Here is a 12,763-nt window from a genome sequence, read left to right as displayed (position 1 = left end):
TTCCCAAGTAGACCTCTCACTGACTAAGTGGATACATCGGTGTGTGTCTAGGTCTGATAGTAGAGCGACCCATTGCGTGGTGCATTGAAGCACCGCAGCTGACGGTTAAGGCTTGGGAGAGGGAAAAAAGTTTTGATTGGTAGAACTAGTATTTCAATTTGTTGCAGCTCATGGAGGCAGCGTGACTATTTAGTCTATTAGGCCCCTGTTCATGTACGTGGCTGTGACGGTTGTTTCCTCCCAGCGCTGAACAATGGAATGCACAGAGATTCTGTGTGATTTTATTAATAGTCGCTAGTGATACACTGGTTTTGGCGAATTTAGGTGCTCAGGCTATCAATTGATTGTCGTCTTGTGGACAGTTTCGGTCGTAAGACATAGTTTGCTGTGGTAAATCCAGCGTGAGCCTGGTTAGAGAGAGAAGTAGATTTGTAGGTGCTGAGTTTTTGGAAATCGGTGAAACTGATATCCGATCCGTGGTGTATGATTAATGGTCGCAGCTTGCCCAGAGGTAATTGTGTTGTTAGGTATGTAGTTAGAGTGGTTTGGGAGTGACTGGTGTGTGGGTCGAGAAGGTGATACCTCGAACATATTTTTGTTGTTTAAGTACCATAATCCTACAGTGGACCTAGCATGGCTCATACTGACTCGAACTGTTTCTGCGTAGGATAACAGATCGCACCAGTAGTGGAGCTGATAAGAGCCGAAAATAAAGGAACCATTTTACAAGTAACGCGCAGCTAAACAAAAACTTGATTAACCAAAGTGACGAGTGGCTGAATTCAAGTTAGGGAACTTAGTTGGTCGCGTATTGTCAACGCCTGAATAGGTTCAGATTTGTGTAAAATTGTTATTTAAGGTTAGATTTAAAGTAGCGGTGGCACTTAGGGTTTTGTTTCTATTTTTTTGGATTACTGAATTTCCGTTTTGTGGGGTGTGGTAGTCTTTGATGGTCCTCGCGCACTTACATGAATAAAAGTGTATTGAAATACCTAGAGACAATAAATTCAACTTTTGTCGGGTTAACAGAAACCTTACGTGTATTCAATATGTAGCTGGTGTGTGTGCATATATATTTTGCGAGAAAAGCAATCTTAATAACGCTTTGCAGGACATAAGTATATGATGATATACTGTTGCCTGATCAAAAAGGTTCATCAATTGAGTTCATCTACGTTAAATATACAGGGGTTAAGTATGTTAAACAGTTAAAACGATTTCATTGATGAACTCTTTCCATCCTAAGTAACCTAAGTTTGAATGGAAGTTGTCGAAATTTATTACGGCAAAGTCACCGATTACACCGATAACAGAGAAAGGTACATCTGTGGAGTATGTCATGTCGTGTTATTTTCATAGCAACGCTGGCCTAAGCGCAAAGAGATTTAGTGGCAGCATTAACTATTTTAATTCTTCTCGATATTGGAGGAAGAGTCTTAATACAAACTGGCCATAACACGACGATATATGGAACAGAAATTTTGTAAGTAATTAAAAGGTTACGAGACTTTTCCAGAGCTAATATACCGCGTTGTGAGATTTTCGTTGTGTGGGGAGAACAATTGCAAGCTAGATGTGACATAATAAAAATAGGTACTGTATTTAAAGAGGTTTGATGCTTTGATTCGACCCGTAGTACGATAACGGGAGTTGTTAGCGAAATTGGCCTATGTTGTAAGTACTGCTTGATACTGGTGGTCATTGTCATTAGAATGTTTGGATGTGTGTGTTCGCAGGGTGATCGTGTCATTGTTCGGTCACGATGTTGTGTATAGTAAGGGTGCTGCTTATCATTATTCGATATTCGAGCCAGCTGTATAGTCAGTGGTTGAGGTTGCTGCAGTATTAATTATATTAAGGTTGATCTGTTTTCAATTTGTCCTTTGAGAGTGTGATTACGGTATGTGCTAACTTCGAGTAGTTGCCAGGCGCTCCGCTACGACTGGAATCTTCTGAAATCTGATAGCGTTCCACAGTATTCTGCGCGGCAGGAAGCCATACATCAACGGCATAGCGACGTTGGTACAGTACGATCCGTTGTCGTTGTGAATTCGATCTTGGGTTCCGCCAGTCGGTGCGTTGCACGGCATCGTCCTGCTTCACGAAAATACCCAGCCTCATGTTGCGGCAAGAATGAAGACCCAACTGGACAAGTTTCATCGGAAATTACTAGGTCGTCCACCATACAGTCCTGACTTAGCACCATCAGACTTCACATGTTTCCAAAACTGAAGGAATTTCTTGGTGGAAATCGCTTCGAAAATGATAACATGTTGAAAGAAATTATTAGTGACTGGTTTAACTGTTAGTTGGCAGTGTTCTACGTTTCTGGGATCCAAGAGCTGGTGTCACGACTTGACAGATGTTTAAATGTTCATCGTGATTATGTTACAAAGTGAAAAAATATGCATATTGTAGTTAGTGATACAATATACGTTCGTAAATAAAGTTTCTCTTACTCCATTGCAAATCAGTTCTTACTTTAAAAATGACCCTCATAATTTTGCTCCTGCAAAATATCTCCTTTATGGCCTTAACATTTACGTCTGTTCCTGCCTGTAATTCTTCTAGCCAACAACATTTGCCGATTTTAATTTTTCCTCTTATATCCTGCATCACAGAACTACTAACATCTTCCTGGGTATATGTCGGCAGCTCTTCTGCCACACATTGTTGCCAATTCATGTACAAATGTTTAGGTCTGCAACTTTTGCAAACGAATGCCCATTGAATATAGTTATTCCAATCAGTTCTTCACTCTGCAAAAGGCTCTTCTGTTGCAAGATGCATGAAATCCGGCTCACCACATGTAGACACAATGTAACTAACCTCCTCAAGTTGATTCATTGATTCATACAGAAAGTGGAGTTCATAAAAAGAAACTCGTGTATTCTTTAATACACTAAACTTCCATTGAATCATTTATTTCTGCAATCACTCCAATGGATGACCACTTTCCATCAGATTCATAGTAAATGCCGATATTTTTCCTATACACTGTGTTTTAAGTAATATATGAGCCTGCACATCTACAGTGGCTTCGTATTTTTCCAGTTACAGTTTGTATTCCTCCGTCATGGCAATTGTTTTTGCCATATACTACCCTTTTTGTCTTTATTTTCAGCTCTGCATCCTCCTGTTCCAGCTTTATTTTTCATACATATAACACATTAACTACACTTAGGAGTGGAATTTCTTTACTAAGGCATAGCTTAAGTCTGTTTGATACATTTCTTATGCAATAACATTGTTTGTGGCGATCAACACTAATTTGCCAGTATTTATATTTAATAGTATTGTGGAGAACAACATACTAACTGAGAAAAATATTTTTACACCAGCTTTAATAAAACATTTATGTATAATACACATGTCGCCGTCTTTGTTGGAGTCTGTATTAATAACCTCTCCAACATTAAAGGTAGAGAATTAAAACTCATAAGTAGATTAAAACAAGTTTATAAAATTTTCTCGGTCTTGATTGCCTGGAAGGTGTACTTCTATACCAGTCTACATTCATGTGTCCTCATTACTCTCTATCGCCAAGAGATAAATTGCGGAACGAAATCTTTATTAGGGAATGGTTTAAGCCTGCTTGACACGTTGGTCCCTTTAGGTGTTATCGGTCTCAATATAGAATTTCGATATATGTTATACACTTTAAACGGCCTTGCGGCAGTGGATACACCGGTTCCCTTGAGATCACCGAAGTTAAGCGCTGTCGGGCGTGGTCGGCACTTGGATGGGTGACCATCAAGGCCGCCATGCGCTGTTGCCATTTTTCGGGGTGCACTCAGCCTCGTGATGCCAATTGAGGAGCTACTCGACCGAATAGTAGCGGCTTCGGTCAAGAATACCATCATAGCGACCAGGAGAGTGGTGTGCTGACCCCATGCCCCTCCTATCCTTATCTTCCTCAGAGGATGACACGGCGGTCGGATGGTCCCGATGGGCCACTTGTGGCTTGTAGACAGAGTGGTTTTACCCTTTAACAAGATGCTCGATTGAGAAAAAAATATGTTTTCCCCATCTACAATTCCCTTAGCCCCAGCTACAATGCAGTCATTGCGTATAATACATATGGCATGAGGATATGATATGATATGAGAGGATGACACGGCGGTCGGATGGTCCCGATGGGCCACTTGTGGCTTGTAGACAGAGTGGTTTTACCCTTTAACAAGATGCTCGATTGAGAAAAAAATATGTTTTCCCCATCTACAATTCCCTTAGCCCCAGCTACAATGCAGTCATTGCGTATAATACATATGGCATCTTACTAGTGTATATATGAACAAAGTTTGTCTATACAATGCCTGCCAGACCTCTTTTTAGTAGCCAGTTCTGCAAGTTGCATTACATATGGCTGTTAGTTCCCTTTCTGGAGAACAGTATTGCTGCATGGACTGCCTCCAACCATTAACAAATATTCCATTTAAACTACATTCATCTATGGCATATACACCCCCTCGTGATGTTGAAATACAATGTGCTTCCAAATAAAAGCCAGTAATTCAGCAGAACAACAAAATCGGAACTGTAACGTAGATTTCTACTAAGAGATAGCCTACAATCTGCCTGTCAGTCCTATTTTTAGCTGTATGTTACTGCCTCCCACCATTAACAAATGTTCCATTAAAAAATCTATAGTCTTCCACTTCATATACATCACCTCCTGATTTTGAGATGCAGTGCACTTACAAGAAATAGACAGTACTCCAGCAGAGTAATGGAATCACATGCATAACAAGAATTCCACAGTGAGACAGTCTAGCCATAGTTTCTTTATATTTCCAGAAATGGCTTCCACCATTGCCTGCTAATTTTCCTTGATATCAGTTTTGCCTTGACACCATGTCTCGAGAATGTCCATCTTTCCACTATTAACATACACATTTGTGATCTCATCCATTGCTCATATTTAGTGCTTACGTTGAAGTTTTACAACTTACACTACATGCTTCGATTATTCGCTAAGTATAAGGCTTTTTTTATTTTTAAATGTATCTATAAATTACTGCAGATAAGGAATTATAATAGTTATGATAAGCTGATTTCTGTGGTAACAGACTCAATTATTTTTCTATTCAATGCTGTCTGACACTAGCTTAACAGAGGATGCAGTACAAGCTGCCTCTTGTGTGCTAATCTCACAGTACAAAGAGGTTACTAACAATTAATGTAGGTTAATTCTTACAGAGAAGAAAACAGCAACCAGCCACTATTAATACTGATATTTATTTAGGTAAATAGTGCTATTTACCTAAATTAATAGTGGCCGGTTGCTGTTTTCTTCTCTGTAAGAGGTTAATTCTTACATTAACCTACATTAATTGTACACAGCCACAGTCTCACCATGTCAGTTTTAGACAAAATAGAGTTACTAACAGATGTGTAGAGCTGAGTGTTTTACCAATAGCTCTCTGCAATGAATAAAATGGCATCTTTTTAACACTGTGAAAGACCATGAATGATGACAAACGTTGGTATTGTCTGTCAGTTCTAAATTTTAGCATTAAAAACCATGCTGGCTCAATATTGACCAGTTTTTCGAAGGAAGTGTTAAGATCACAACGTATTCATGTTAAGAACCGACTATCCAGATATTGTTTACCTCTATACAAACATCGATGCATGATGTCTCAATTTAACAAAAGACAGCCACATCCTTTTGGTGTAAAAGTAAGTACACAGCACTTTCGCAAACTTCACCATATGATATCTAATGCAACATAAACAATACAGAATCTCCAAAATACCAGCTTATCTTCTATGCACATAATTAATACCCCCAAAACGATTGTTTTACTACATGTATGTCATTATATGACCACTCTGCTTTAGTATTTTACAGTAAATACTGATATCCCAAATTCCCATTTCGTATCTCGATTTTTCTATATTTTTCCCTGTTTTACAAATTTTTCCCTATTTTCCGTATTTTTCTATATTTTTCATATTTTTCCATATCTACCATATTTTTCTATCTGGTTCTGTTACCACACAAACCATCTGCAACATACCAGTTATGTTTCCTCGTCTACAATGAGTTATAGATACACTTAGAAAAAAAAGCGTTATACAGAGGAAGAAATCGAAATTTACAACATAAGCAGTAGGACTTAAATGTGAGCTCTAGATTATAAGAGACAAGATACCAGACATGTACGTGCACACACACACACACACACACACACACACACACACACACACACACTTAGATAAAGCATTATACAGAGAAAGTAATTGGGATTCGTGGTAGGAGCTCTAGCACTTTGATTTAAGCAGAGATTTAAAGGATGGACAACACCACATATGCATATACACTCCTGGAAATTGAAATAAGAACACCGTGAATTCATTGTCCCAGGAAGGGGAAACTTTATTGACACATTCCTGGGGTCAGATACATCACATGATCACACTGACAGAACCACAGGCACATAGACACAGGTAACTGAGCATGCACAATGTCGGCACTAGTACAGTGTATATCCACCTTTCGCAGCAATGCAGGCTGCTATTCTCCCATGGAGACGATCGTAGAGATGCTGGATGTAGTCCTGTGGAACGGCTTGCCATGCCATTTCCACCTGGCGCCTCAGTTGGACCAGCGTTCGTGCTGGACGTGCAGACCGCGTGAGACGACGCTTCATCCAGTCCCAAACATGCTCAATGGGGGACAGATCCGGAGATCTTGCTGGCCAGGGTAGTTGACCTACACCTTCTAGAGCACGTTGGGTGGCACGGGATACATGCGGACGTGCATTGCCCTGTTGGAACAGCAAGTTCCCTTGCCGGTCTAGGAATGGTAGAACGATGGGTTCGATGACGGTTTGGATGTACCGTGCACTATTCAGTGTCCCCTCGACGATCACCAGTGGTGTACGGCCAGTGTAGGAGATCGCTCCCCACACCATGATGCCGGGTGTTGGCCCTGTGTGCCTCGGTCGTATGCAGTCCTGATTGTGGCGCTCACCTGCACGGCGCCAAACATGCATACGACCATCATTGGCACCAAGGCAGAAGCGACTCTCATCGCTGAAGACGACACGTCTCCATTCGTCCCTCCATTCACGCCTGTCGCGACACCACTGGAGGCGGGCTGCACGATGTTGGGGCGTGAGCGGAAGACGGCCTAACGGTGTGCGGGACCGTAGCCCAGCTTCATGGAGACGGTTGCGAATGGTCCTCGCCGATACCCCAGGAGCAACAGTGTCCCTAATTTGCTGGGAAGTGGCGGTGTGGTCCCCTACGGCACTGCGTAGGATCCTACGGTCTTGGCGTGCATCCGTGCGTCGCTGCGGTCCGGTCCCAGGTCGACGGGCACGTGCACCTTCCGCCGACCACTGGCGACAACATCGATGTACTGTGGAGACCTCACGCCCCACGTGTTGAGCAATTCGGCGGTACGGCCTCCCGCATGCCCACTATATTCCCTCGCTCAAAGTCCGTCAACTGCACATACGGTTCACGTCCACGCTGTCGCGGCATGCTACCAGTGTTAAAGACTGCGATGGAGCTCCGTATGCCACGGCAAACTGGCTGGCACTGACGGCGGCGGTGCACAAATGCTGCGCAGCTAGCGCCATTCGACGGCCAACACCGCGGTTCCTGGTGTGTCCGCTGTGCCGTGCGTGTGATCATTGCTTGTACAGCCCTCTCGCAGTGTCCGGAGCAAGTATGGTGGGTCTGACACACCGGTGTCAATGTGTTCTTTTTTCCATTTCCAGGAGTGTATTAACAGTGAAAAGATAGGACATTCTACAGACATGGTGTCAAGACGAAACTGACATAATATAAAGAACCTATGGCTGTCCTATCGACATTAAAATGCATGGTTGTTGTCAAGGATCAAGTGCCTGCACTATTTCATTAGCTTCATGTAGACGGTTATCACCTTATGGATGAGGATATAGTAGAAGACTTTGCTGGGATTTTCAAAAATGGAGATGTGTGACTACCTAACATCAAACTATAAATTTTTTGTGTAGAAGGAAAACCACCAGCAAGCAGTAATGTTACTGTAAACAACAGTAAGACAGTTACATCTTCCTCATCTGTTCCCTGTTACGGAATTCGTGCTTAAAACATGTAAATAGCACCACTGTCATTCTCCACTTTGTCTACTTTGGCCATATGAGATCATTAAGTTTCAGCTATGTAGTAGTACAACCAGCATTGAGAAAAGGCTATAAGCTATGGTCTGTACGCCTATAACTTTAAATGTTTTCCCATAATCTGCGTGCAAATCTATATTACACATCTGATTCCATTGATCTGTTGTAGTACTGACCTCTCTTCATCAGCAAACTGCATTTCAAAGCCAGGAGGAGATGTATATGCTGTAGAAGAACGTGATTTTAATGGAATATTTGTTAATGGCAAAAGGCAATACCATAAGCAACACTACTAACAAAGGCATCTGGTGGCCACACATAGTGCACCTTGTAAGATACTCTACTAAAAAAAGTGGCTGACAAAGTGTAGATGACTTATGTTAACACAGGTTCAAATACAAATGGCTTAGGTATTATATATAGGTGTTATATTTCAGCTGGAGGAAACATACATATTTATTAATCTAAGATCTTGTTATACTGATATACATGATATATGCTGCAACGAAATGCTGTTTCGAAATGATGTGGAAGTAGGGGGAATAAAAACACCAAATGTTGACTGTTGTAGCGCATAGTTCTCTGTAATACTGTCAAATAATGGTATTGGCAAATTAGGGTTGGTTCTCATGAATAACGCTAATCCACAAATTTTAAGAAATGGAGAAATTTATCAAACAGACTTAACCCATGCCCTATTCAAGATGTTACACCTTTAAATGTACTGTAGCTAATGTGTTACGTGTATGTAAAATAAATTAGAATTGGAAGACATCGAATAAAAAAGTACGAAAAGGGGAATGTGTTGTGGCCTTCTCCAACAGATACCACGGCGCCTAGAGTATCATCAACCGAACTGACAGCCTGCAGCCGCGGGTTGCCCGCTTCACAGGCACACCAAAGCACTACACAACCGACAGGCAATATTGATGAACGGCCATAACAACAACAACAACAACAACAACAACATGGCAAAGACACCAGCGGCCACCAGGGGCCACTACCGGCCCACATAAACATAAGGAAGAGGTCGCTGCAGATCCCGGAACTATTTTCACACGTCAAACCATGTGATGGAAAATAGTTCCGAGGTACTCATCCGCCGAAGCGCTATAAAGGCCAGCGCTCGGCCGCACATCGGCAGTTCATCGACTGCCAGCAGACATGGATAGCTGCCGCCCCGGCAGCCCAGCTTGGATCTTCTTGCTGATCTCTGGATTAGGCTTGGTATATTGGAGGAGTCTCTGGCGGAGACTAGTAGGAAATTATTTCAGTTGTTTTCTATATTATTCTTGTATGTAGTTGTGATTCGAAGACAGATAAATGTTTTGTGTTGGTTTGATACTTGGACAATTTGTTTTGGTTAATTGAACCGTCCAATAAATTATTTTCGGACTTTGATCGTTAGTTTCTTCTCCTTACGCAGACATATCAGTGGCGACGAGTTGGTTCGTAGTTTTCACGCGTTTGTTGCTTGTTCTCCTCCATGGCAGAGGATATTCCGGGACTCGATCAGCCCTCGGCACTCGTCCCCGCGCTTTCATCGAGTATGCAGCAGACGAATGAACTTATTATTCAGCAATTGCAGGCTCTGTCCGCTGTCTCCCGCGGGCCTCAGGCACTGAGTGCTCCATCCACTGCCCCGCTCGTGGGGCTGCGGGCCACGCCTCCTGCTTTTTCTAAGTTTGACAAGTTTGGAGCCTTGGGACAATTATGTAGCACAGTTGGAACAACATTTTTTGGCGCATGACGTCATTGGCGATGTGCAGAGGCGAGCGTTTTTTCTTGCCTATGTCGGTCTGGAAATATATCATCTGTTACAGCAGTTGCACCCCGACATGGAGCCACACGCTCTCTCGTATGAACAGTTGACTTTGAGTTTGTTGGAATATTTTGGTGGCTGCCTGTCACAAGTTTTTTGTTGTTGTCAGAAGCTCCCCTCCCAATCTTACAGGGAGTGTATTGCCACACTTCAAGGCCTCTCCCGGGACTGTCGATTTTTTTGTGGTAACCCCTCATGTAAACAGTCATATGGTTCAGCACTCATTCGGGACATGCTTCTTGTACATGCTCCGGATGACTCCTTGCGAACCCGACCGAGTTGTTTCTTCCTGCGCTGGTCTTTGTCGCACACCTGTCGTGGCGAAAGTACGCCTCACAGGGGTCTTGCAGGTCCCCCCGTCTGGAGGGCCCTCCCCCATTCCTGGATCGAGGGGGCGCGGCCGCTCCACCACTGGACTAGCTGCCACAGCCACAACAACAGAGAGGGTTGCCGTCCTTTCGGCAGTGTTTCATTTCGCACCAGCGAGCTGATTGTTGCTTTCGTGGTGTGACCTGTTCGGCCTGCAGAAAACAGGGCCACAAGGTAGAGGTGTGCCAGTCGTCCTCTCTGATGCTCGTGAACCACACGTCCAACGACGCTCCTGACTCTCTGGAGGACGACTCCGTCCCTCCGCTGCAGATTTCCTATGTGCAGTCCGTCTTTCCGCCTTTAGCGGCGGCAATCACCCTGACGGTACAGGTTGATGGCGTCCCCCTCCTGTTTGGGATTCCCACCTCTCTGTCCTTTTCATGCGGCCCTGCACAACTACAGTAATGATGTCATTAACCTCCACGGGTGTTTCTCTGCTCGGGCCCAGTACCGCTTGCATGATATTCAGGCTCGGGTATTGGTCCTCTTCGCGCCCACGGCCACGAACCTATTGGGCATGGATCTTTTCCCTTCATTCTGCTTGGAGATCCATGATTCTGAGCCAGTGGTCCAATCTCTTTCAGCGGGCGACCATCTCCAACAACTGTTGCAGGAACTCCCTGATGTTTTCGCCACCCCGTCTCTGGGGGTTTCAGGGCTTTGAGGCCCACATCAAACTCCTTCCCTCGGCTGTCCCGAAATTCCATAAGGCTCGCTCAGTTCCTTTCACCCTCCATGACAAGTTATGGCAGGAGCTTCAACGCCTGGAGGATGAGGGCATCCTCAACCCCGTTCCCCATAGCCATTGGGCTACGCCCATCATCGTTCTTGAGAAACCCAATGGGTCCTTGTGTGTTTGTGGGGATTTTAAGGCCACTGTCAATGCTCAGTCTGTTATCGAGTCTTGCCCCATCCTGAAGGTTGAGGACATTTTGTCGAAATTGGCTGGCTGCAAGGTGTTTGCCAAAATTGACCTGAGAGATGCATACCTCCAGTTATCTTTGGATGAGCCATCCAAAGCTGTTTTGGTCATCTCCGCTCCTGTTGGGCTTTTACGCTATAACCGTCTTCCTTTTGGGGTCGCTAGCGCTCCCACAATTTTTACGCTCTATCTGGAGTCCATGACAAAGGACGTTTCGAGTACGGCAAACTACCTGGATGACATCTTAATCACGGACACCTCTGTCCCGGACTTGGCCCGGAACCTTCACCACCTCTTCCGTGTCCTCCAGGCTGCTGGCTTACGATGCAACAATGAGAAGTGTCTTTCTTTTGTGCCTCAGGTGACCTACCTCGGCCATGTCCTCAGCGCCTCCACCGCACACCACAATATATCGATGCCATCCAGCAGCTGCCGCCTCTGCGGGACGTCTCCCAGCTCAAGTCCATCTTGGGCCAGCTTAACTACTACCGCCGTTTTATTCCGCACTCCGCGGCCTTGGCGGAACCTCTCGACTGTCTCCTTCGGAAGAACATTGTCTGGGACTGCTCTCCGGCTTGTGATAGAGCGTTTCGCCGTCTGAAGGCGGCTCTCCTGACGCCGGCTTGCCTGGTTCCGTACGATCCCGCATTGCCTCTCACACTGGCTGTTGACGCGTCTGACTACAGCGTCAGGGCAGTGCTGTCTCACATCATCGACGGGGTGGAGCGCCCGGTGGCTATCTTCTCGAAGACGTTCTCTCCAGCTCAGAGTAACTACAGCCAGATCGGCTCAAATGGCTCTGAGCACTATGGGACTCAACATCTGAGGTCATCAGTCCCCTAGAACTTAGAACTACTGAAACCTAACTAACCTAAGGACATCACACACATCCATTCTCAAGGCAGGACTCGAACCTGCGACCATAGCAGTCGCGCGGTTCCGGACTGACGCGCCTAGAACTGCTCGGCCACTGCAACCGGCAGCCAGATTGGGAAGGAAGCGTTGGCGATCATATTTATCTTCAAGAAGTTCCACGATTTCATATATGGTCGTCAGTTCACCTTGTACGCTGACCACAAACCGTTGGTCTCGTTGTTCAGTTCTACGTCCGCCATCCCCATCCGGTCTGCTCGCCGGCTCCAGCGCTGGGCTCTGTTCCTCGCGGATTATTCCTACGACATCCAGTTTCAGGCCACGGCGCTGCATGCCAATGCTGACCTTCTATCTCGCCTACCGGTGGGGGCCGACCCCGTTTTGACGCCAACCCCATGACTTGTTTCCACCTAGATGATGCTGAAGCCGATGCTGTTGCTGCCTTGCTGTTGGATGCCAAGCTGGTGGCTCGTCGCACAGCCAAGGACCCTACCCTCCGGACTTTGCTGCACCACGTCCAACAGGGGTGGCTGACAGACAGCCGCCACCTGCAGTCTCTGGAGGTCCGCGTTTATTAGCACTGCTGCCAGGACCTCACTGCCCGAGATGGCGTCCTCCTCATCTCGGGAGATGCTGATCGTTGGAGGGTGGTACTGC

General features: G+C 45.1%; 1 protein-coding gene across 1 annotated transcript in view; it reads left to right on the top strand.

Moving 5' to 3' along the window:
- Positions 1-12,763, top strand: part of LOC124613414 (pistil-specific extensin-like protein) — a 67,896-nt gene that overhangs the window by 54,282 nt on the left and 851 nt on the right. Inside the window, exon 4 of the mRNA XM_047142117.1 lies at positions 10,470-10,635. Within this exon, the coding sequence (XP_046998073.1) occupies positions 10,470-10,635 (166 nt within the window). The remainder of the gene's footprint in view (positions 1-10,469; positions 10,636-12,763) is intronic.

This window comes from Schistocerca americana, chromosome 4, assembly GCF_021461395.2.
Source record: "Schistocerca americana isolate TAMUIC-IGC-003095 chromosome 4, iqSchAmer2.1, whole genome shotgun sequence".
Classification (NCBI taxonomy): Eukaryota; Metazoa; Arthropoda; class Insecta; order Orthoptera; family Acrididae; genus Schistocerca; species Schistocerca americana.
The sequence above is the reverse complement of the archived record's forward strand: the minus strand, read 5'-3'. Positions and strand labels throughout refer to the sequence as shown.